Source organism: Salmo salar, chromosome ssa15 (assembly GCF_905237065.1).
Source record: "Salmo salar chromosome ssa15, Ssal_v3.1, whole genome shotgun sequence".
In the NCBI taxonomy this organism is placed as follows: Eukaryota; Metazoa; Chordata; class Actinopteri; order Salmoniformes; family Salmonidae; genus Salmo; species Salmo salar.
Genome location: NC_059456.1, coordinates 39,727,921 through 39,750,124, shown reverse-complemented (window position 1 = coordinate 39,750,124; position 22,204 = coordinate 39,727,921). Strand labels below are relative to the sequence as shown.

The following is a 22,204-nucleotide window of genomic DNA, read 5'->3' as shown; positions in this document are numbered from 1 at the left end:
GATTTCATGAATAGAAGCTCAAAAGACAAAAAGACCGCATGTTTTTTTTGTGTAAATTGAAATTTGCTTTCAGAAATGTTAGCAACACCTCCGCCTTAGCAGAATGTGTGGGGGATATGGTCACTAGCGTAACCAGGAGGAGAGGCCTAATTTAACACAGTAAATTCATCAGGCTTAAGCCATGTTTCAGTCAGGCCAATCACATCAAGATTATGATCAGTGACTATAACTGCCTTGGAATTGAGGGATCAAACATGAAGTTGCCCTATTTTGAGATGTGAGATATCACAATCTCTTTCAATAATGACAGGAAAGGAGGTCTTTATTCCAGTGAGATTGCTAAAGCGAACACCGCCATGTTTAGTCTTGCCCAACCTAGATCAAGGCACAGACACGGTCTCAATGGGGATACAGGCTATGCTAGTAACAGACTCCACTAATCTGGCAGGCTGGCTGACAACCTACTGCCTGGCATGCACCCTATGTCATTGTGGAGCTAGAGGAGTCTCATTCTAATTCTAAAATAGGGAACAGTTGTCTAACTTTTTTTTGCTTTGGGGAGGGTTGTGTTTTTTTTCCCTGATTTACATTCATCCTTTGCAGATCGTTTTTTTTTTTAATTGGGCAAAGGGGAAGGTTGTACATTTTTTCCCTGGTTTACATTTGACCATTTGCAGGTTTTACTACATCATTTATTCCATCCTAGCCAAATTTCCTCATCTGCTTGCCTTGTATGAGCCTTCCCTATCAAGGTGTTTTGGTACGTCCTTATGCACTACGCTTTTCCACCACAGATCAATAAAGTCCACCAGTCTAACTACTGTATCTATCCTGCCCTCTTTCCACCATTCATCAGTGGTGTAAAAATACTTTAAAGTAGGGACTCCCGAGTGGTGCAGTGGTCCAAGGCACTGCAGTGCTTGAGGCATCACTAGGTGTCACAACTGGTCATGACCGGATGTCCCATAGGGCGGCGCACAATTGGCCCAGTGTCGCCTGGGTTAGGGGAGGGTTTGGCCGGGGGGGGCTTTACTTGGCTCATTGCGCTCTAGCGACTCCTTGTGGCAGGCTAGGCGCCTACAGGCTGACTTCGGTCGTCAGTTGAACGGTGTTTTCACCAACACATTGGTGCAACTGGCTACCTGGTTAAGTGAGTGGGTGTTAAAAAGTGCGGTTTGGCAGGTCATGTTTCGGGAGGAAGCATGACTTGACCTTTGCCTCTCCCGAGCCTGTTGGGGAGTTGCAACGATGAGACAAGATCGTAATCACGAAAAAGGGGTAACATTTTATTTTTTTATTATAAGACACAGTGGCAGAATAAATTCAACCACACCTTTGTTTCATCACAATAACAGAGAGCAACATCTGTCCGGTGAAGTCCACAAAGCATTTTGCATGTAACAAACAGTTTCATGACCTACAGCATGGTCAAGCAAGTTCATGTTTCAGAATACTAAACAACCATTGATTTAGAAACATGGAGAGTTACCACAAGTGGAAAAGAAAACAGGTGCTGCCTGCACTATTCCAGCAACATTTCAACATCATCAAATCACCTGCGCTTAGTTTAATACGGTGACAACTAAAAGATACCAAAAACAATTTAATCGAATCGACGTAAGCTAAATATGATGTGGCTGTCGATGGTACTGATTTGTGTGTGCGTGCGTGCAAGTAGAAAAAAACAACGAGATGCAACAGTTGTGTAAATAATGTTCCCTGTATGTGTTAACTCTAGGGGTGCCTTATTCCCCTCTACGTTCTGCTTTTGATGTGTGATTGGTGTCAAGTCAAATCCAAACTGGCTTCCCTTGACACTTTTGTTTTGGTGTATCAGGACTATTCACATTTGAGCTCACTCAGTTTAGCCAACACTGATTGGCTATTATTATTATAATTATTTTTAAATGATCAAGGGAGGTGAAATGCTCTCGCTTCCCTTGCATTCAATGCTACGGGCGGCAACGATGTCATACTCTTTTTGACCAGACAGCCTCAGATAAGTGGATTAAACATACTGAGAAAGAGGGGCGCTGTTTTGCTCGCTCGGATGCTTTCTCCAGTGAGATACATTCAGCCTCTTGCAAATTGAAGGAAAATTATGAAACACAGAGACGAAAGAAGCATTTTTTTTTTTTTAACGTTTTTACATGTATTTTTCCCTTCCCTTGGCATCCATGAATACACGCCACTGATGTGCAAAGCTCATACATACATACAGTACCCAAGACGACTCAAAGCTGAAATTGCCGCCAAAGTTGGTTCTACAAAATATTGACTCAGGGGTGTGAATACTTATGTAAATTACATATTTCTGTATTTAATTTCAATAAATACTTTCTGAAGGCCCAGTTATTCAGGAAAGCTTAAAGTTGCACTGCCTCCTCTCCGATCCAAGTAGCTATTTTTCGCTCACCTAGAACGCTTCAATATAGCCTAAACATAAAATGTATTACCTTCTTATGTGTGGCATAAACACAACCAGTCAATGTTTTAATCTGATTATGCTACTTCAAGGCTAACTGCACATGTTCGTCCAAAATATAATTCTAGCATCCAAACTGTGCACCGCCACGCCATTTGATAAATGCAAATAAACATCTGTTCAGTGTGCAAATTACGGGGGGCCAAAGGGGGCTCAGACCTCCGAAGGAAACATGTGCTCCCCAAAATGCAACATAAGTCAAACTTTGGGGGGGTCTCTTATTTGTTTAAAATGCCATTTTGTACTGATAGTGGTAAATATGAAAATAAAAGCTTATTCCAAATTAAACAAACACCCCCACCTCTCTGTCATAGTTTAAACCAGTGACAGTTGGTTCAAGCAGAGAGAGGGAGGCAAAGCGAGAGCCCTGTCTCTGCCCAAAATCTATCCATGTTAAGCATGCGAGGAATTTTTGTATGGGGGGCAATGAGTGTCGAATTTAGTCAAGACAAACATTAATTCTTATTTTGATATGTGAGGCTTATTTGATCTAATAGAAGTTTCCTAATGCTTAGATTGTTACGAGTGTACTTGAAAGAGAGCGACCAGGCTCCACATATTTTCTGACCTGTGACCCACTGACACCGCCCCCAGTTAGAGGGGAATAAGGCACCCCAAGAGTTAACACATACAGGTAACTTTATTTACACACACTGACGAAAATGAAAATGGGGGTGTACATTTTCATTTTTGTCAGTGCTCTCTTTCATGGTCCTTCAAGCTGGATTTGTGCCTTTGCTGACACCTCAGCAGGTAGCCTGGAGGGTAGGAGCGTTGGGCCAGTAACTGAAAGGTTGCTGGTTTGAATCCCTGAGCTGACAAGGTACAAATCTGTTGATCTGCCCCTGAGTCAACCCAATATTCCCCGGGTGCCGATGATGTAGATGTTGATTAAGGCAGCCCACCCCACCTCTCTGATTCAGAGGGGTTGGGTTAAATCAAAATCAAATCAAATGTTATTAGTCACATGTGCCGAATACAACAGGTGTAGACCTTACAGTGAAATGCTTAATTACGAGCCCCTAACCGACAGTGCAGTTTCAAAAAATCTGGATAAGAATAAGAGATAAAAGTAACAAGTAATTAAAGAGTAGCAGTAAAAAAATAACAATATATACAGGGGAGTGCCGGTACAGAGTCAATGTGCGGGGGCACCGGGTAGTTGAGGTAGTATGTACATGTAGGTAGAGTTAATTAAAGTGACTATGCATAGATGACAACAGAGAGTGGCACTGGTGTGGAGAGGAGACAGGAGGGGGGGCAATGCAAATAGTCTGGGTAGCCATTTGACTAGATGTTCAGGAGTCTTATGGCTTGGGGGTAGAAGCTGTTTAGAAGCCTGGCCCCAGTGATGTACTGGGCTGTTCGCACTACCCTCTGTAGTGCATTGCGGTCAGAGGCCGAGCAGTTGCCATACCAGGCAGTGATGCAACCAGTCAGGATGCTCTCAATGGTGCAGCTGTAGAACCTTTTGAGGATCTGAGGACCCATGCCAAATATTTTCACCTGAGGGGGAATAGGTTTTGTCGTGCCCGCTTCACGACTGTCATGGTGTGCTTGGACCATGATAGTTTGTTGGCGATGTGGACACCAAGGAACTTGAAGCTCTCAACCTGCTCCACTGCAACCCCGTCGATGAGAATGGGGGTGTGCTCGGTCCTCTTTTTCCTGTAGTCCTCAATCATCTCCTTTGTCTATAGGCTGTCTCGTTGTTATACCCCCATCTAACAACGATGGTGTTAGAATCGTGCCTGGCCGTGCAGTCATGAGTGTACAGGGAGTACAGGAGGGGGCTGAGCACGCATCCCTGAGGGGCCCGTGTTGAGGATCAGCATGGCGGATGTGTTGTTACCTACCCTTACCACCTGGGGGCGGCCCGTCAGGAAGTCCAGGATCCAGTTGCAGAGGGAGGTGTTTAGTCCCAGGGTTCTTAGCTTATTGATGAGCTTTGAGGGCACTATGGTGTTGAACACTGATCTGTAGTCAATGAATAGCATTCTCACATAGGTGTTCCTTTTGTCCAGGTGGGAAAGGGCAGTGTGGAGTGCAATAGAGACTGCATCATCTGTGGATGTGTTGGGGCGGTATGCAAATTGGAGTGGGTCTAGGGTTTCTAGGATGATGGTGTTGATGTGAGCCATGACCAGCCTTTCAAAGCACTTCATGGCTACAGACGTGAGTGCTACGGGTCGGTAGTCATTTAGGCAGGGTACCTTAGTGTTCTTGGGCACAGGCACTATGGTGGTCTGCTTAAAACATGTGGACTAGGTATCCCCCTTTCCTTTAGTATGGCGGCCCACAGAGACCACACAGGGTAATTTCCACACTGCCAACCCGCGGTCCAGTGGAGCATGGTTCTGAGGTATCCAGTGGACTACTACCATGTGGATTATACCCCCTCTCTGGAGCCTATGTTCCCTCTCCTCCACCTGTGGGACACTACTCAGCACCAGGTAGGGCTGCAGTAACACTCCAATGTGTGGACTACCAGAGAGCCAAATTTCTGCATCCGTCGTATGGTTTTCCCTTTTCCGATAGTGTACAGGAAGCACATTTTGCTTGTATGAAGCAGGATGTAACGGAGGTGTCTTCACATTATGCAACAGAAAAATAGATCCCGGGCTTCCTCCAGTCAGGGGAGCCCTCTTCAACAGGTTGCAGTGGAGAACATGGGACAGTCATATTGAGTACATCAGAAGGATGCCGCCTCTCCAGCCCCAGCAACGTTGCTGGCTACTAATGTAACTTTAGGGTGAGTATATACAGTACCACTCAAAAGTTTGGCCATTTCACATCGGTTACACATGCTTAAGTGGTAAAGTCAATATCCACGTTTATAAACACAGGGTCGCTACAGTTATTGTCATTTGTGGTCTTAAACATTATTTTGAGTGAGTGAATTCAATGAGAAGCTGGGCAATTTTTTTTACAGTACGGGGGTAGATATTTGTCACTACACACCTTCAATATGTACCAATCACTGTGCACCAATAAGCCAAGCATTAACCAAAGAGATTCATAGTGTCATTTAAAAATGTACTAATTTCCACTGACTCTTTGCTGTTTGCCAATTATGATGAACAAGAACATGCAACATTTCTTTCTCTCCTTTATTAGAGATTTTTTGTAAAAATGCAATTTGACCTACAGATACATTCACTTGTCACAGTATATGCGTTGCTCGTCTTTTTAAGTGCCAGACAGTTCCAAACTGTTTAAGGTCTTATGAATATAATTTTTTTCTGAAATCATGTAGATGCTGTCTTGGAACTTTTTAGTGGAGTCATATTCTTTCTATACATAAAAAAAGAGAAAACAATAACTGAAGCCCAGAAAAAAGCATACACGCACAAGCATACATGCACAACATTTGTCAATAAGCTTCCAAGACTTTGAAGGAGGAGAATGGCTTGACAAAGTGGTAGTCGAGGTTCCCACAGTGGGGGCACTGCTGCACGTTGCTGTACTCTGAGAAGTACTGCATCCCCACCCTGACATCTATGACCGGCTTACCACAGTGCTTGCAGTTCAGACGGGCCTAAGGGCACAAAGAGAGGAAATGCCTATGGATCTGCAGTAGTTGACTTTGCCATCCATAATGTCAATGAGACTAATTGATAGCAAGAGATCTAGCCACAACACAACCTGCATTTTGATCTGACTATGGCCCATGAAGTTACTTTATGGCAGCCTGCCATGTCAGAATGACGACCCTTGACCATGCAGACACTGACCCAAAGATGAATTTCAAACTCCTCATGAGAAGAAAAAGGTGTGAGGAATACTAAGTAGCCTACTCACCTGACAACATGGCGTCGCAGCCAGTATATCGTAGGTGTACATTGTCCCCAACTGGTGCCAGCTCCCATCCCACCTGGACTTGCACTTGATACATACAATTTTGTGGACTCCCTCCAGACAGTCGACACAGATTGCATACAGGTGCATCAGCCTCCCTTCACAAGAGAGACAATAGTGTTATTTAATATAATCTACAATAAGCCCTACAGTGTGAAAAATACATGCATGAAAGTGATTTCACTGTAACGCATATTAATCATGCATATCAAAGGCTGAAGATCAAAGCAACATCATCCATCCACTGTTTTAATTCATATCCATGTGGTGAATAGCTACCAAGCCGCTCGTGGAAAACTGGATAGATTAACTTGATTGATATGTATGATATGCTTGATCACATTCATGTGGCATAATCATTTCATTTACTTCTCAATTAAAGTAATTCATTGTATTGTGCCAAGTTTATTATGGTGTGCTCTCATCTTAAATATATGCAAGAGATAACACCCTATACGCAGACCAGAATAACAAATGATGAAAAGTGTTATTCTGAAGACTTTTGTCTGTCCCACCATACACCTTTTGAAGTCCAAATAATTTGCTTGCAGCCACATACTGTAGCTCCTGAGACCTTATCAGCTGTCAACAGTAAGCTTGAACTTTTCACTGTACACATTTTTTCTACCTCAGCAGGAAGCTCAGGACCAAGCCAATCATTTTCAATGTTGTAATTACATGTTTCCTGAGGCTGTTTGTGGGAAAATATGTCCACAGAATATCTAACAAGAATGATGCCATTTTCCGTTTGCAATATTTGAGTTTGTAGCCTATCACAACATACTTATGAGGCATGTGCTATGTTTTAGCTGTCTGCTGATTCTGATAGCCTAAGTGTTTCAAATTCAGTTCCTCAGAGACAGACATTGTTCCGCAGGCCTACCTTGCAGGTGGCACGGCACATCGTACTCGATCTCATCATGTCTAGCAGGGCTCAGGAACAGGGTCCCGTCCACCAGGGGGAACTGCTCAAAGACAGGCAGGGTGCGGTGGCACAGGGCACAATTGACCATGTTCCTGTGGCTGGCGCTCAGAGCCGACAGGATGTACCTCCTCAGGTCCTCTCCCTGGCCTGCCTGGGCATCATCCTCCATACGTACGTGGTAGGTGTTCAGCTTGTGCCTGGGAATGTGGGTCAGCAGCTCTGTGAGGTCCAGCCTTCGCAGGAACTGCACTGGGTTATCCCCCAGGGTGAGTCTGGGCAGAGGCAAGATGGTGTGATCCAGGTGGCCTCCGCGACCCAGCATGCCGCTTGCCAGCATGTGCTTCCGGTGGCTATCCATGTGCACTGCCTTCTTCAGGAACTCCCCCAGGTGCCGGGAGTTGCGGGGCCCTGCGAAGGTGGGCGGGGAGAAGAAGGAGAAGCCTAACGGAGGGGACTGGCCCGGGGACTCAGAGGGTGAGCGGGGCCCCAGGCTGCTTGCACAGAACAGCCCTACGTGTCCCCTCTCTTGAGAGTTCTGCCGATCCACTGACTGTCGGCGAGGCAGCTCCTGACTTGCTCTGTGAGCCAGCTTACTGCCCCCATGCAACTTGCCCCTCTTAGGGTCATCAGGCAGATCCAACCCGCCTCCACATGCACCCGATCCAGCTCCAGTTGAGCTGCTCAACTTCCCCAGGCTCTTCTCCAGAGGGATCTTCTTCTTTACATCTGTCATGCGCTTCACCTGGTACCAGTTTGTGTCTTTCTTAAGGTGGCCCTGGCCGCAGCGGCAGGAGCAGAAGCGGAAGGCCAGGTCGTATCCCTTCTTAGTCCACATGTTCTGCCGGCACTGCTTCTCGTTCCAGCTGCGGGCCCTTCCAATGCAGTTGAACTGGACCAGGATGCTGCTCTCCCACTCGTAGAAGCACTGCAAGTGCATCCAGTTGCCATAGGGGCAGCTATCACTGTTGCACACTACACGTTGATAGTCATCCTTCTCAAGGTCAATGTCTCTGGCCAGACTGCACACAAGAGGGGTAGCACAGGGGGCCTCTGCTGGACACAAAACAAAAGAGTTACTATATCACTCATAAATATATTATAACATCTTCATACGAAGTATGACTTGAAAATAAAAACAAACATGAGCTTTGAAGCACAAAATTCACTTTGGACATATCACAGAGCAACAAAACGATATTAAACATAATAGATTTTCATTCATGCTGTAAAGACTAACTCCTGTGAATGCAATTTTGACAATATTCCATGCTGTTAGTGAACGATTCAGGACTGAAACATCAATGCAGAGCCTGTCTGGAACTTAACATTAAACAGTAATGGACTGTGTGAACATTTAAAAATAAGAAGAATGCTAATGGAGTCTGTGTTATCTTGCAACATAAGAGCCATCATCACAGAGCATGGATCACTGAGAAAGACCGTCTGAATACACATCAGACAGGGAAACCCATCAGTACAGCCAAGTGAGTGGGGAAGTAGTCCAATGAATAGATTTAATGAAAATGTGGCCTTCAACGATTCAGGGGAGACCTTTAATGAAGTAATTAAAGAAGCACTACACTCATAGAAAAAAGGGTTCCAAAAGGGTTCTTTGGCTGTCCCCATAGGAGAACCGTTTTTGGTTCCAGGTGTAACCGGTGTGAAATGGCTAGTTAGTTAGCGGGGTGCTCGCTAATAGCGTTTCAATCGGTGAAGTCACTCGCTCTGAGACTTGAAGTATTGGTTTCCCTTGCTCTGCGGCTTTTGTGGAGCGATAGGTAACGATCCTCCAAGGGTAACTGTTGTCGATGTGTGCAGAGGGTCCCTGGTTAGAGCCCGGGTAGGGGCGAGGAGAGGGACGGAAGTAGCACTGTTACACAGGTACAACCCTTTCGGGTTCCATGTAGAACCCACTGTGGAAAGGGCTCTACTTTGAACCCAAAACGGTTCTACATGTAACCAAATGGGTTATAGCTGGAACCAAAAAGGGTTCTTCAGACAGCTGAAGAACCCTTTCAAGTTATAGATCAGCCTGGTCTCATAGACTAGACATCACATAGTAAATGTAAATCCAGTACAGTAAAATTTGTACAATATGTTACGTTTGGTATGGGTACATGAGACAGAAGGTTACTTAAGGCAAAAATGAAAGTAAGTGGCTCTTCGTGGTGAATGGCTAGACGTATAACGCGAACGTCTACCAACCCAAAGGTTGCATGTTTGAATCTAATCACGGACAACTTTAGCAACTACTCACTACTTTTTAGCTACTTTGCAACTACATAGCATGTTAACTAACCCTTCCCCTAACCCTTTCATCTAACTCAAAACCTTAACCCCTAGCTAACGTTAGACACATAGCCACCTAGCTACCGTTAGCCAAAAACAATTGGAATTCGTCAAATATTATACATTTAGCAAATTTGTTACATATTGTACAAATTTCAATTTGTAACATATCATACGAAATGGATGATAGACATCCACAAATAAATACATACGAAACATATCATACTAACACAAATGTAAATCCGGGACACTCCAATTAGTATGATTTGTGAATGTCCTTCAACCACTTCAAATTATGTTATGAATTACAATTCGTATATGTTACGAAATGCAATTTTTTCAATATGTTACAAATTTGCGAGGTGTATAATATGTTACAAATTCCAATTTGCTGTGGCTAATGTTAGCTAGGTGGCTAAATGGATAACGTTAGCTAGGCTAGGGGTTAAGGTTAGGGGAAGGGTTAGCAAACATGCTAAGTAGTTGCAAAGTAGCTAAAAAGTAGTAAGTAGTTGCAAAGCTAATTAGCTCAAATGCTAAAGTTGCCATGATGAGATTTGAACACGTAACCTTTGGGTTGTTAGACGTTTAGGTTAGGGTTAGCTAACATGCTAAGCAGTTGCAAAGTTGCTAAATAGTTAAAATTGCCTGTGATGAGATTCGAACACGCAACCTTTGAGTTGCTACATGTTCGCGTTATAGGCTCACCCATCCACCCCGACCAATCACTTTACTTTCGTTTACCGCCTAAAATAACATTCCGTCTTATGTAGGGCGGTTACCAAAGGTAACTTAACGTACTCATTGAAGTATCCCGGATATACGTTTACTATGTTACTCTAGTCTAAGAGACCAGGCTGAATGTGTGCGTCGTGATATGGCAATGCATGGTGCTCCATGTCAACGCATCATTAAATTACCAATGCATAATGCTAGTTGCCAAGCCAATAAAGCAATAACACGTGAGGTAGGTACAGTCGATGACAACAATGAAATGTGAAGCAACGTAAGCTTATGTCGTCTCGTGCGTATGCAACAAAATCCATTGCAATAACTTGCCACGCATGTTTTGACACAATTTCACACTTACCACTTGTATGCTCGTGTAACGGTGCAGCTGTAGCCCCCAATAAGGTTGTTACCCCTGGTGCTCCCACTGTTGCGGCAGCACTGGCTCCATTTTCTTGCTCATCTCCACTACTATTAGTGCGTTTATTTCTCTTCCCCTTGTTGCTTTTCTGGTTGGGCATTTTACTGATCCTGATATGAATAATTTCAAACTATAAACGACTGTCTGACATTTCTGCGGATTCCATTTGAATCCCACTTCAAATGCACTGATTCTCTCTTCTTGATTGCAGGTGGTACTGTTTTTGCAGCTATATCACCATCTAGATTTCTGCAGTTGTGACAGCAAAGGTAACCTACGAAGAAGGCGTGTCCGTTTCTTGTTTTGATTCCTGCTTTGAATGTAGATCGGTCAGGCGCTGTTCTGTTTTCCTCCTGCCTCCATGACGAAACACGGTCCCGCCCCCCGACCCATTGCTGCAAGTTATTATTAGATCTAGCAAGGGAGTCCCAAGTAAAGGGGCCTGGTAGGAAGGGAAATCCACGGTAATACCTCAGGATCAAGTCAATGCTTTATCTGGTTTATCTGAGGCTACAGTTGCAGTCATAATCTTCTATGGCTTTGCCAACAATAGATTGATTGAGTGCAGACTTAGTCTGCAGTTGCATGGTCTCCTATCATTTTCATGAATACAAATGTTCTTCAATAATACAGTAGAGGCAGAGTGCAATGTAATAACACAGCATAAGGCTACAAAAATATATATGTATGCAATGCATCTGTTGTATTGGGGTAATAATCAGGCTGCAAAGTAAAGGTTTGTGCTTTATTCACCATCCTCAGAACCCCCCCCCCCATTGCTTTCTTAGGAATGTATTATTGCCATTATAAGACAATAATGAACGTTGGAAAGGAACTGCACTTTGATGAAGTTTGATAATGATCATACTGTAAATGCATTGTATTAGTTCAGAGAAATTGTACATTGCTAAATTTGTCATTGTTTAAAAAAAGAATACTAACCATTTTCTTGAAGAATTATGATTGCTTCCCATATCAAGTTTCACATTTCTTTCCTACCACAGCACAATACTAAGTATGTGTTTCCTTGAATAACAGTAACACCATGCATTGGAAAAACTAAAATGCAAGTGCTTCAAGAGAGGCTTTTGCAAAAGCAGTATGTGCAAAGGTCTCTCTTGAAGCACTTGCTATCTTAGTTTTTCTAAGGAATTCCACACGAGGTAGCAAAATTACCATTTAAACACTCAATTAAATTGCCATTTAGTGATTCCTGTAAGGGTTAAAACAGGAGGAATTTGTTTCATAAGATGTCTACGTATTTCATCCCCTTGAAATACAATATTTGTAGTCCTAAGAATTTATAAAAATGTTGATTTATGATCCCTGGTAGATGTAATAGTAAAGCCTCAAAGAAACGCTTGACTTATCACCTGAATAATGATAACCATCAGCTTCATTCTTGTAGGAGTGTGTTATCAACATTGTCATGGACACCTTGCAGGAGCAGCTACTCTTCAAATGCGATGATCTTTTTCCTCTTGGCAGCCCTCAGAAAGATCTTGGCAGCCCTCAGAATCCCAACCATAGCCTCAAAGATATTGGTGCACTTATTGTCATTGAACAGAACACCAAATTTGACACTAGTTTGTCCATCTGCATGTGTAAAACAAAGCAGGGTTCAGTAAGGAGAAATCAACTTTCCTAAAGCTCTTGTGAATGTCAATGACATGTTTAGTTTCCACTAACACTGCATGGTAATGGCAAGGCTTCCCCACCTAGTTCCATCTCCCCACCAAAACATTCAGAAACATTCATCATTATATATACAGTTCAGATAAACAGTGGATCATACTGAAACAATACACTCAAATAGGCTGTGTCAGCTGAGGAGCAAATAAGGGGAAGCACGGCTCTAAACAAACATGAAAGCCAGGGGATTTTCAACAGCAGGAGAGAGCATGAGGTAGTGGAGCTAATATGAGGTGGAATAGCCAGAGAGGAGTTCACAAACAGTTGCTGCACTGCCTGAGGATAAAGAGCAAGTGTCCAAATGATGACTAAACAAGCTTACTTTTATTGTACTAATTAATTACAGATCTCATTAATAGCAGTATGATTCTGGGAATCCACATGGTGTGCAGACTTTGGTTACACCCCAGTACTAGAATTGTAGAGGTTTTAAAATACAATGCACCCCCTATTGCGGGAATCACACCACCTATCCCTGGTGATTTTATTATTTTAAGATTGCAAGACAAAGTACACTACATGACCAAAAGTATGTGGACACCTGCTCTTCGAACATCTCATTCCAAAATCATGGGCATTATTATAGAGTTGGCCCCCCCTTTGCTGCTATAACAGCCTCCACTCTTCTGGTAAGGCTTTCCATTAGATGTTGGAACATTGCTGAGGGCACTTGCTTCCATTCAGCCATGAGCATTAGTGAGGTCGGGCACTGATGTTGTCATTGTATGCTGTAGCGTTAAGATTTCCCTTCACTGAAACTACGGGGCCTAGCACGAACCATCAAAAACAGCCCCAGACCATTATTCCTCCTCCACCAAAATGTAGTTGGCACTATGCATTGAGACAGGTAGCGTTCTCCTGGCATCCGCCAAACCCAGATTCGTCTGACGGACTGCCAGATATGGAAGCTCCAAAGTCCTATTGCTCCAGAGTCCTATGGCAGCGAGCTTTACACCACTCCAGCCGACACTTGGCATTGCGCATTGTGATCTTAGGCTTGTGTGTGGATGCACGGCCATGGAAACCCATTTCATGAAGCTCCCGACAAACAGTTATTGTTCTGCCGTTTTTTCCAGAGGCAGTATGGAACTCTGTTGTGAGTGTTGGAACCAAGGACATACAATTTATACATGCTACATGCTTCAGCACTCGGTGGTCCCGTTCTGTGAGCTTGTGTTGCCTACCACTTCGCGACTGAGCCGTTGTTGCTCCTAGACGTTTCCACTTCACAATAACAGCATTTACAGTCGACCAGGACAGCTCTAGCAAGGCAGAAATTTTACGAACTGACTTGTTAGAAAGGTGGCATCCTATGACAGTGCCACGTTGAAAGTCACTGAGCACTTCAGTAAGGCCATTCTACTGCTAATGTTTGTCTATGGAGATTGCATGGCTGTGTGCAAAATTTTATACACCTGTCAGCAACGGGTTTGGCTGAAATAGCCGAATCCACTAATTTGAAGGGGTGTCCACATACTTTTGTATATATAGTGTATATTGACAGATTGATTGACCACTTTATCCTTTAGATTTTTGCATTGGTTATTGTTATAAACAACGTGCACTGTAATACTAGATTATACTTATTTTTACTGGCAAACAGTTAAGCAGAGATACTTCATGTTGGACAGTCATTGTCCCTAGAAGTACAACAAAATGTATAATGTCACATGCCAATATTATACAGGTGTTCCCAGAAGCCAAAATCAATAGTAAGGGAGAATAGGGGGGAGTGGTGTCATAATGAAGACATTTAAGTCATAACATTCCTTGTATTGTATTATTATAATGTATGGTACCTTATTAAGACAGGATATTCCAACAAAGTATTTTAAAGATAGACTGCATTGTTGCTAAACGGTCTACAGCAGCAGAAGAAACATTGTCACATTGGAACGTCCCTTCCGTCTTCAAGAGAGCGAGAGTTGCACCCCTTCTGAAAAAACCTACACTCGATCCCTCCGATGTCAACAACTACAGACCAGTATCCCTTCTTTCTTTTCTCTCCAAAACTCTTGAACGTGCCGTCCTTGGCCAGCTCTCCTGCTATCTCTCTCAGAATGACCTTCTTGATCCTAATCAGTCAGGTTTCAAGACTGGGCATTCAACTGAGACTGCTCTTCTCTGTGTCACGGAGGCTCTCCGCACTGCTAAAGCTAACTCTCTCTCCTCTGCTCTCATCCTTCTAGACCTATCTGCTGCCTTTGATACTGTGAACCATCAGATCCTCCTCTCCACCCTCTCCGAGTTGGGAATCTCCGGCGCGGCCCACGCTTGGATTGCGTCCTACCTGACAGGTCGCTCCTACCAGGTGGCGTGGCGAGAATCTGTCTCCGCACCATGCGCTCTCACCACTGGTGTCCCCCAGGGCTCTGTTCTAGGCCCTCTCCTATTCTCGCTATACACCAAGTGACCCTAAACATAACCCTTACCTAACCGTAACTATTTTACATTTCAAATGGGGTAAAGTCAGAGTTGGGACATCCCAAGAATCCCGGATAGCACATACCTTGTTTAGCATGATGGCGCCGACAGAGATGGTCGCCTTGCTGCTAAATAGTGCTAAACTGCTAAATAGTTAGTTAATTAGTTAACCAATAGTTACCTGGATGTTCTGCATTGACCCTTTTAACTCATCACATACACTGCTCCTGTTTATAATATAATTTATAATTACAATGGCAGACAAACATTTTAATTGAGGGTATCACCATTTTTTTTTATAGATAACAGATAAGAAAATGGTGATACCCTCAATTCAAATAATGTTTGTCTGCCTTAGGAAACTATGCAGATTATTTATATATATATATATATATATATATATATATTATTTCTTACATTGTTAGCCCAGAAAATCTTAAGTGTTATTACATACAGCCGGAAATAACTATTGGATATCAGAGCGATGTCAACTTTCCAACATTACGACCAGGAATACGACTTTCCCGAAGCGGATCCTTTGTTCGCACCACCACCCAGGACATTGGATCTGATTCCAGAGGCCAACCCAAAACAACATCGCTGCAGAAGAGGTAGACGGAGCGGCCTCCTGGTCAGACTTTGAAGGCGTGCACACAACCCACCGCTTTCGAGTATATTACTCGGCAGTGTCCAGTCTCTAGATAACAAGGTAGACAGAATTAGGGCACGGGTTGCTTTCCAGAGAGACATCCGGGATTTTAACATTCTCGGTTTCACGGAAACATGGCTCTCACTGGATATGTTGTCCGAGTCGGTACAGCCACCAGGATTCTTTATGCGTCGCGCTGACAGAAATAAACATCTCTCTGGGAAGAAGGGCGGGGGTGTATGTTTCATGATTAACGACTCATTGTAATCGGCCTGTGTGTAGCTGGTGTGGAGGAGTCAGGCGCAGGACAGCAGATATGAGTAAGGAACGTAATTTACTCAATGAATCAATAAATACAACAAATAAACTAGCCCACAATAATGGACCGTATACATACAAACAATAACTCACAAAAAAACAAGGGGGGAACAGAGGGTTAAATAATGAGCAAGTAATTGGGGGATTGAAACCAGGTGTGTAAAACAAAGACAAAACAAATGGAAAATGAAAAGTGGATCGGCGATGGCTAGAAGGCCGGTGACGTCGACCGCCGAACGCCGCCCGAACAAGGAGAGGGACCGACTTCGGCGGAAGTCGTGACACTCATGGTGTAATCATAACAACATACAGGAACTCAAGTCATTTTGTTCACCTGACCTAGAATTTCTTACAATCAAATGCCGACCATATTATCCCCCAGGAGAATTCTCATCGGTTATTATCACAGCCGTGCATATCCCTCCTCAAGCCGATACCACGGCGGCCGTCAAGGAACTTCACTGGACTCTATGCAAACTGGAAACCATATATCCTGAGGCTGCATTTATTGTAGCTGGAGATTTTAACAAAGCAAATCTGAGAACAAGGCTACCTCAATTCTATCAGCATATTGTCTGTAGCACTCATACGGGCAATACACTAGATCACTGCTACTCTAACTTCTGTGATGCATACAAGGCCCTCCCCCACCATCCCTTCGGCACCACCCTGACCAAGACTCCATTTTGCTCCTACCATTCTATCGGCGGAAACTCAAACAGGATATACCTGTGACTAGAACTATTCAACGCTGGTCCGACCAATCGGAATCCACACCTCAAAATTGTTTTGATCACGCGGACTGGAAAATGTTCTGGGCAGCATAAGATAATAAGATTCATTTAGATGCTGATTTCGTGAGTGAGTTTATAAGGAAGTGCATTGGAGATGTTGTACCCACTGTGACTAAAAACTTACCCTAACCAGAAATCATGGATAGATGGCGGTATTCGTGCAAAACTGAAAGCGCGAACCACTGCATTTAACCATAGAAAGATGACTGGGAATATGGCTGAATATAAACAGTGTAGTTATTCCCTCCACAAGGCAATCAAACAAGCGAAATGTCAGTATAGGGACAAAGTGGAGTCGCAATTCAACGACTCAGACACGAGACGTATGTGGCAGGGTCTACAGGCAATTACGGACTACAAAAAGAAAACCAGTCACGTCACGGACACCGATGGCTTGCTTCCAGATAAATTAAACACCTTCTTTGCCCGCTTTGAGGATAATACAACCTCAGGAGGCTGAAGAAATTTGGCTTGTCACCTAAAACCTTCACAAACTTTTACAGATGCACAATTGAGAGCATCCTGTTGGGCTGTATCGCCGCCTGGTACGGCAACTGCACCGCCCACAACCACAAGGCTCTCCAGAGGGTGGTGCCAGCTGCACAATGCATCACCGGGGTCAAACTACCTCCCCTCCAGGACACCTACACCACCCGATGTCACAGGAAGGCCAAAAAGATCATCAAGGACAACAACCACCCGAGCCACTGCCTATTCACCCCGCTACCATCCAGAAGGCGAGGTCAGTACAGGTGAATCTAAGCTGGGACCGAGAGACTGAAAAACAGCTTCGATCAAGGCCATCAGACTGTTAAACAGCAATCACTATTAACAGCCATCCCTGATACAGTGAGGCTGCTGCCTACATACAGACTCAAAATCATTAGCCACTTTAATAAATGGATCACTCATCACTTTAATAATGTTTACATACTCATCTCATATGTATATACTGTATTCTATACCATCTATTGCATCGTGCCTATGCCCCTCGGTCATCCATATATTTATATGTTCATATTCTTATTCCATCCCTTTACTTAGATTTGTGTGTATTCGGTAGTTGTTGTGGAATTGTTAGATTACTTGTTACATATTACTGCACGGTCGGAACTAGAAGCCCAAGCATGTCGCTACACTCGCATTAACATCTGCTAACCATGTGTATGGAACCAATAACATTTGATTTGATTTTGATTTGATTTGTTCTTGGTTAGTTTCCTCTTATCATCTGCAAGGGAAACAATAACAGTTTATAAAGTCCTAGGCTGCACCCCATACTCCCGAACTGCACCTAATGAACCTCTCAGGCCTGGTCAACCACAGCCTCTGATATTCTACTGGTGATAGTACATCACTGACTAACAAACACATATTATACACTTCTATGTTGTTGAGTGGCAATAAATATGTGTTCATTATCACTTTAAAAAGGGACTCAGGCAAGGGTGAAGATTGCTAGACACAGACAGATAGATTAATAATAGCCAATCTCAAAAACCTTTTCATAATTCATTTGAGCACCACTAGTAGCTGCGTGTGATGTTTGATTGAATACATCAGTAATTTGCATCTGCATTAATAAAGCAGACCTGAACTCGAGAACCAACTTATTTCGTTGAAAACGGCATATGTGACAGCGATGTTTGTCAGAAACATTTATTCCAGTGCAAAAAATTGACTAGAAAGTGCAAGTAGGTTAATTTGTCATAAAGTCTATATAATCTAAAATGGGGTTTTGTGATATTTCATTACAAGAGTTCGTCAGGACTTACTTGATGGTTGGGTTTTGATTTCGACAATGCCCACGAATACCCGATAAACAGCTGCGGAATAAACAGCTGCTGTGATTGCGCTCTATCCGCTCTTACCGCAGAACACACCAGCACTAAGCAAGTTTCCATTGACCCAGGTTTATTCGACAAAAGCAATGTCGCAACAACAAAAAAATATTACGACATGTGTAATGGAAACGGAAGATATACGAAACATTTCGAAAGATCGACAACAGCAGGCAGTTTTCCATTGACCCAGGTTTATTTGACAAAAGCGATGTCGCAAAAACATAATCGCGAGGTGAATGGAAACCACAGATATATAGGACCATTTTTCTAAAGATCGACTAAAATGTTATCCGTTTGACAGCGGTGGATTTTTATTTTGTCAAAGTTTTTTTATTGCGACAAATGACGATGGAAACTGAGAATTATTAGAATATGGCAAATATTAGTAAATTATTGCATACTATCCATGCTGGCTTTTGCGTCCAGGTAACTCACCCAAGCAGGCAATTATTGGGTCTATTTTCTATGGAAACGTTCTAAATGTCAACATAAAATCACTTGACAAGTTAATGGAAACATAGATATTTTTATCTGTTCAACGAGTGGATTTTTCGAATAGAGGATGATTGGCGAATAATTTGTAAAGTACACGTGACGTCACCGCGTAACTATAAAGATCCACTCCACATTGCATTCTAAATGTCTACTGCTAGCAGCTATAAAACATTTTGTTTCTCTTTCAAGAATGCCTTAATTGCTTCACCTTTCATTTCTAGTTGGTCAAGTTTTACAATGTCACGGACCGTGTCAATACATTGGCACGTGAATAATTCGAATATGGCAAATAAGGCTACATGAGACATGAAACAGATAGGTGGGAGGGCATACAGGCTGTCACGGATTTATTAATACACAATTTGCCTAAATCGGTCATCAAAACAAGGTGACAATTTCGTCCAGATGTTTTTATCTACACAAGATAGTTAAATGGAAATGCACCCTAGCAGGTAATTGTATCTATTTTCTATGCGAACTTTATAAATGTGAAGAAAAAAAAACAGAACAAGTTAATAGGAACATCGCTATTAGCGAGGTTTCCATTCAACTGGTAACATTTCAGATTTCATTCGAAAAATTCTAAAATCTGCATAAAGACAATATGCGCATTTTCCCACCAGTGCTGTGTTTCCACCAAACTGACTGCCACCAGTGGTGTTTCCACCAAACTGACTCCGAAACTCATTTTAACTGCAAAATTATTTATGTGCACATCACGCACAGCCTTTTATCTGCAACAAGTACACTGCAGTTATTCTGCAATTACTCCATCCAAAATACCAGTTACTAAACTGCAATTGTTTTGTAAGGGTATTGATATAACCAAGCGTTTCCACCGACAGCTCTTGCATGATTTATTTTAGACAATTATCCCAACTTGTCTCGCCCATTTTGTTTTGTCAACATTGAAAGTTCACCGAAATATTGCCATCAGGCCTGTCATGAAATGTTTTAGCCGAAGTACTTTACTCACAAAAGTTTGATGGAAAGAGCGAAACAGACCTGCCAAGCATTGTTTACATCAGACAACGTGGCTCATTTTTTTAACTTGAGAAATACTGCACCAAACACCTTATCTAGATGTAAAATAGCTTGACTAAAACCTTGGCAAAAAGCATCAAAATTAGAGTTTGTGTTCTTAGATTCATTTTGACTATTGTCAGGAATTTATACTGGCTTTGTGCCTATGGTGACTCATGGGGGACAAACATCAATAACAGCCACATCGAACCACACTCTTAATACATCTGCAGGAACCCCTCGTTAAACTTCTATTGGGCTAACCAGTTAAGTCTAACTAAATTAATCAAAAATGTAATCTACATAATCCCCCAAAGTAATTCTCTCTCATTAAGGCCATCAACATTAACTATTAATGCTGTATAATGAAAGGAGGCAGGCGCAGGAATACGTAATAAGAGGTTTTATTTCTCCATTTAAAATAAAGTAGGTCATGAAAAAACAGGGACGAAGCCCAAAACAAAAAGACACACACAAAAAAAAACGAGACCCGTAATAACAAGTGCACAATACAGAGCACAGGGTCGCAACACCAATGGACAATAAATAAAGAAGCACAATGGGGAGGGGGCACACACTAATCAGGAGGAACCAGGTGTGCGTAGTGAGACAAGACAGACCTGAGTACCGGCCTCAGGGACAAGGTGTGGGTCAGTCAGGGTGTCAATGGTGAAAATCCCTGGTCAGCGAAGCGTCCAGGATGTCCACTGCAGGAACACGTCGCTACTCCTCTGGGCCGTACCTCTCCCAGTCGATGAGGTACTGGAGATTCCCCGCCTGACACCTCGAATCCAGGACTTCAATGACCAAGTACGACGGACCTCCCTCGATGTCCAGAGGAGGCAGGGCGTCACTGGGTCCAGCCTCAGAGGGGACCAGGCACCACTGGCCTGAGGAGAAACATGAAAAGTCGAGTTAATGCGGTAATCGGCCCGGGAGTTGCAAATGGTACGTTACCTCTAACTCTCCTCAGGACTTTAAAAACAGCCCCACAAACCAAAGACTCAGCTTCCGGCAGGGCAGGCGGAGGGGCAGGTTACAGGTGGAGAGCCAGACCCAGTCGCCTCACTGCGGTGGTGGTCGGCCTGTTCCTTGTGCCAACACACGGCCCGCTGGATACGAGTGTGCGCAGTGTTCCAGGTCTCCTCAGCGTGCCGAAACCACTCGTCCACCGCAGGGGCCTCAGTCTGGCTCAGATGCCAAGGCCGGCTGATTCCCCAAAACACACTGGAAAGGAATGAGGTTAGTGGTGGAGTGAATTCTGCACGTACTCAGCCCAAGGTAGAAAATCCACCCACTCCCCCACCAGTCCTGACAGTAATACCTCAGGAACCTGCCCACTTCCTGATTAACCCACTCCACCTGCCCATTAGCTTGAGGACAGTGTCCAAAGGGGAGACTGACCATGACCCTCAGGCATTCCATGAATTCTTGCCATACAAGTGAGGTGAACTGAGGGCCACGGTCTGATGCAAAAGGCAAGAATCGTGGTCACAGGCAATGGTCAAAAACAAACAATACCTCACAATCATACAAACAGAAAGAACTGAACTAAATAGAGAGCTGATGAGACCAGGTGAGAAACGAACACAGGTGAAATCAATAAACAAAAATGAAAGAAACAGGGCTACGTTCAAGAACACAAATAAAAAGAACACAAGGTTGACTAACAAAAGAAAAGCAGAACCTTACAGGTAGCGTACACAGATTTGCAGACATTATCGCAGGTGCAGCGAAATGTTTGTGTTTCTCGATCCAGCAGTGTAGTAAAACCTAATAATACAAAACAATACACACAATGTGAAAAGAAAGAAAATAGGAAATGTCCAAACGAATCCAATTAAGAAAAGGAGAGGCAGCCAGGAGAGGGGAAAGTGGATGAAAATTTGCTTGTATGAAATGAGACTCTCCTTCTCCAACACTTACTGTCAGTCAAATGAAGTTTAGAGGGTGAAAACCCAAAATAAATGTATAAAGTGATTAAAACAAATGTAGCTAGTTGTGCAAGACATTTTATAAATAAAGGATAAGTAACACATGTTTGCATGCGTTTTTAAATGTTTGCATGCATTCCTTCGAAAAAACATTAACTGATTCAAAGGGGGTGTGGCAGATTTCAAAATTGTTCTGAGAAGGACTCAGGAAGGATAAACTTCTGCTTCCTCACCAAAAGGAGGCTATCGAGGAGGGGAGGACCGTTTTTCCGTTTGCCTACAAACGAATTGGAACAACTCCTTGACCACTCAACACTTATCGGT

General features: G+C 43.2%; 1 protein-coding gene and 1 long non-coding RNA gene across 3 annotated transcripts; both read right to left on the bottom strand.

The window, feature by feature from the left end:
- Nucleotides 1–5,581: 5,581 nt before the first annotated feature.
- Nucleotides 5,582–11,057, bottom strand: hdc (histidine decarboxylase). Of its 2 annotated transcripts, none has more exons than XM_014144319.2 (4): nucleotides 10,648–11,057; nucleotides 7,227–8,321; nucleotides 6,287–6,441; nucleotides 5,582–6,023 (listed from the first exon to the last, which is right to left on the bottom strand). In XM_014144319.2, exons 1-4 carry the CDS (start codon nucleotides 10,805–10,807, stop codon nucleotides 5,859–5,861), a joined length of 1,575 nt encoding a protein of 524 aa, XP_013999794.1. In that variant the 5' UTR covers nucleotides 10,808–11,057; the 3' UTR covers nucleotides 5,582–5,858. The 2 variants fall into 2 exon arrangements, with proteins under 2 accessions (XP_013999794.1, NP_001167436.1); NM_001173965.1 differs by having other exon boundaries at nucleotides 7,227–8,318; nucleotides 10,648–10,976.
- An 8,871-nt stretch (nucleotides 11,058–19,928) lies between these two features.
- On the bottom strand, nucleotides 19,929–22,120 carry LOC123727273 (uncharacterized). The gene is made up of 3 exons (XR_006759179.1): nucleotides 21,271–22,120; nucleotides 20,944–21,173; nucleotides 19,929–20,836 (listed from the first exon to the last, which is right to left on the bottom strand). It is a non-coding gene; the product is annotated as an uncharacterized lncRNA (long non-coding RNA).
- Nucleotides 22,121–22,204: the final 84 nt, after the last annotated feature.

What these genes read in the sequence shown, in the direction of transcription:
- hdc (XM_014144319.2), bottom strand. Translation starts at nt 10,807, where the DNA reads ATGCCCAACCAGAAAAGCAACAAGGGGAAGAGAAATAAACGCACTAAT. An exon ending in TGTGCCGTGCCACCTGCAAG is followed by an intron (nt 6,442 to 7,226) that starts GTAGGCCTGCGG and finishes TCTCTTGTGAAG; the next exon opens with GGAGGCTGATGCACCTGTAT. An exon ending in CTGCGACGCCATGTTGTCAG is followed by an intron (nt 6,024 to 6,286) that starts GTGAGTAGGCTA and finishes TTGTGCCCTTAG; the next exon opens with GCCCGTCTGAACTGCAAGCA.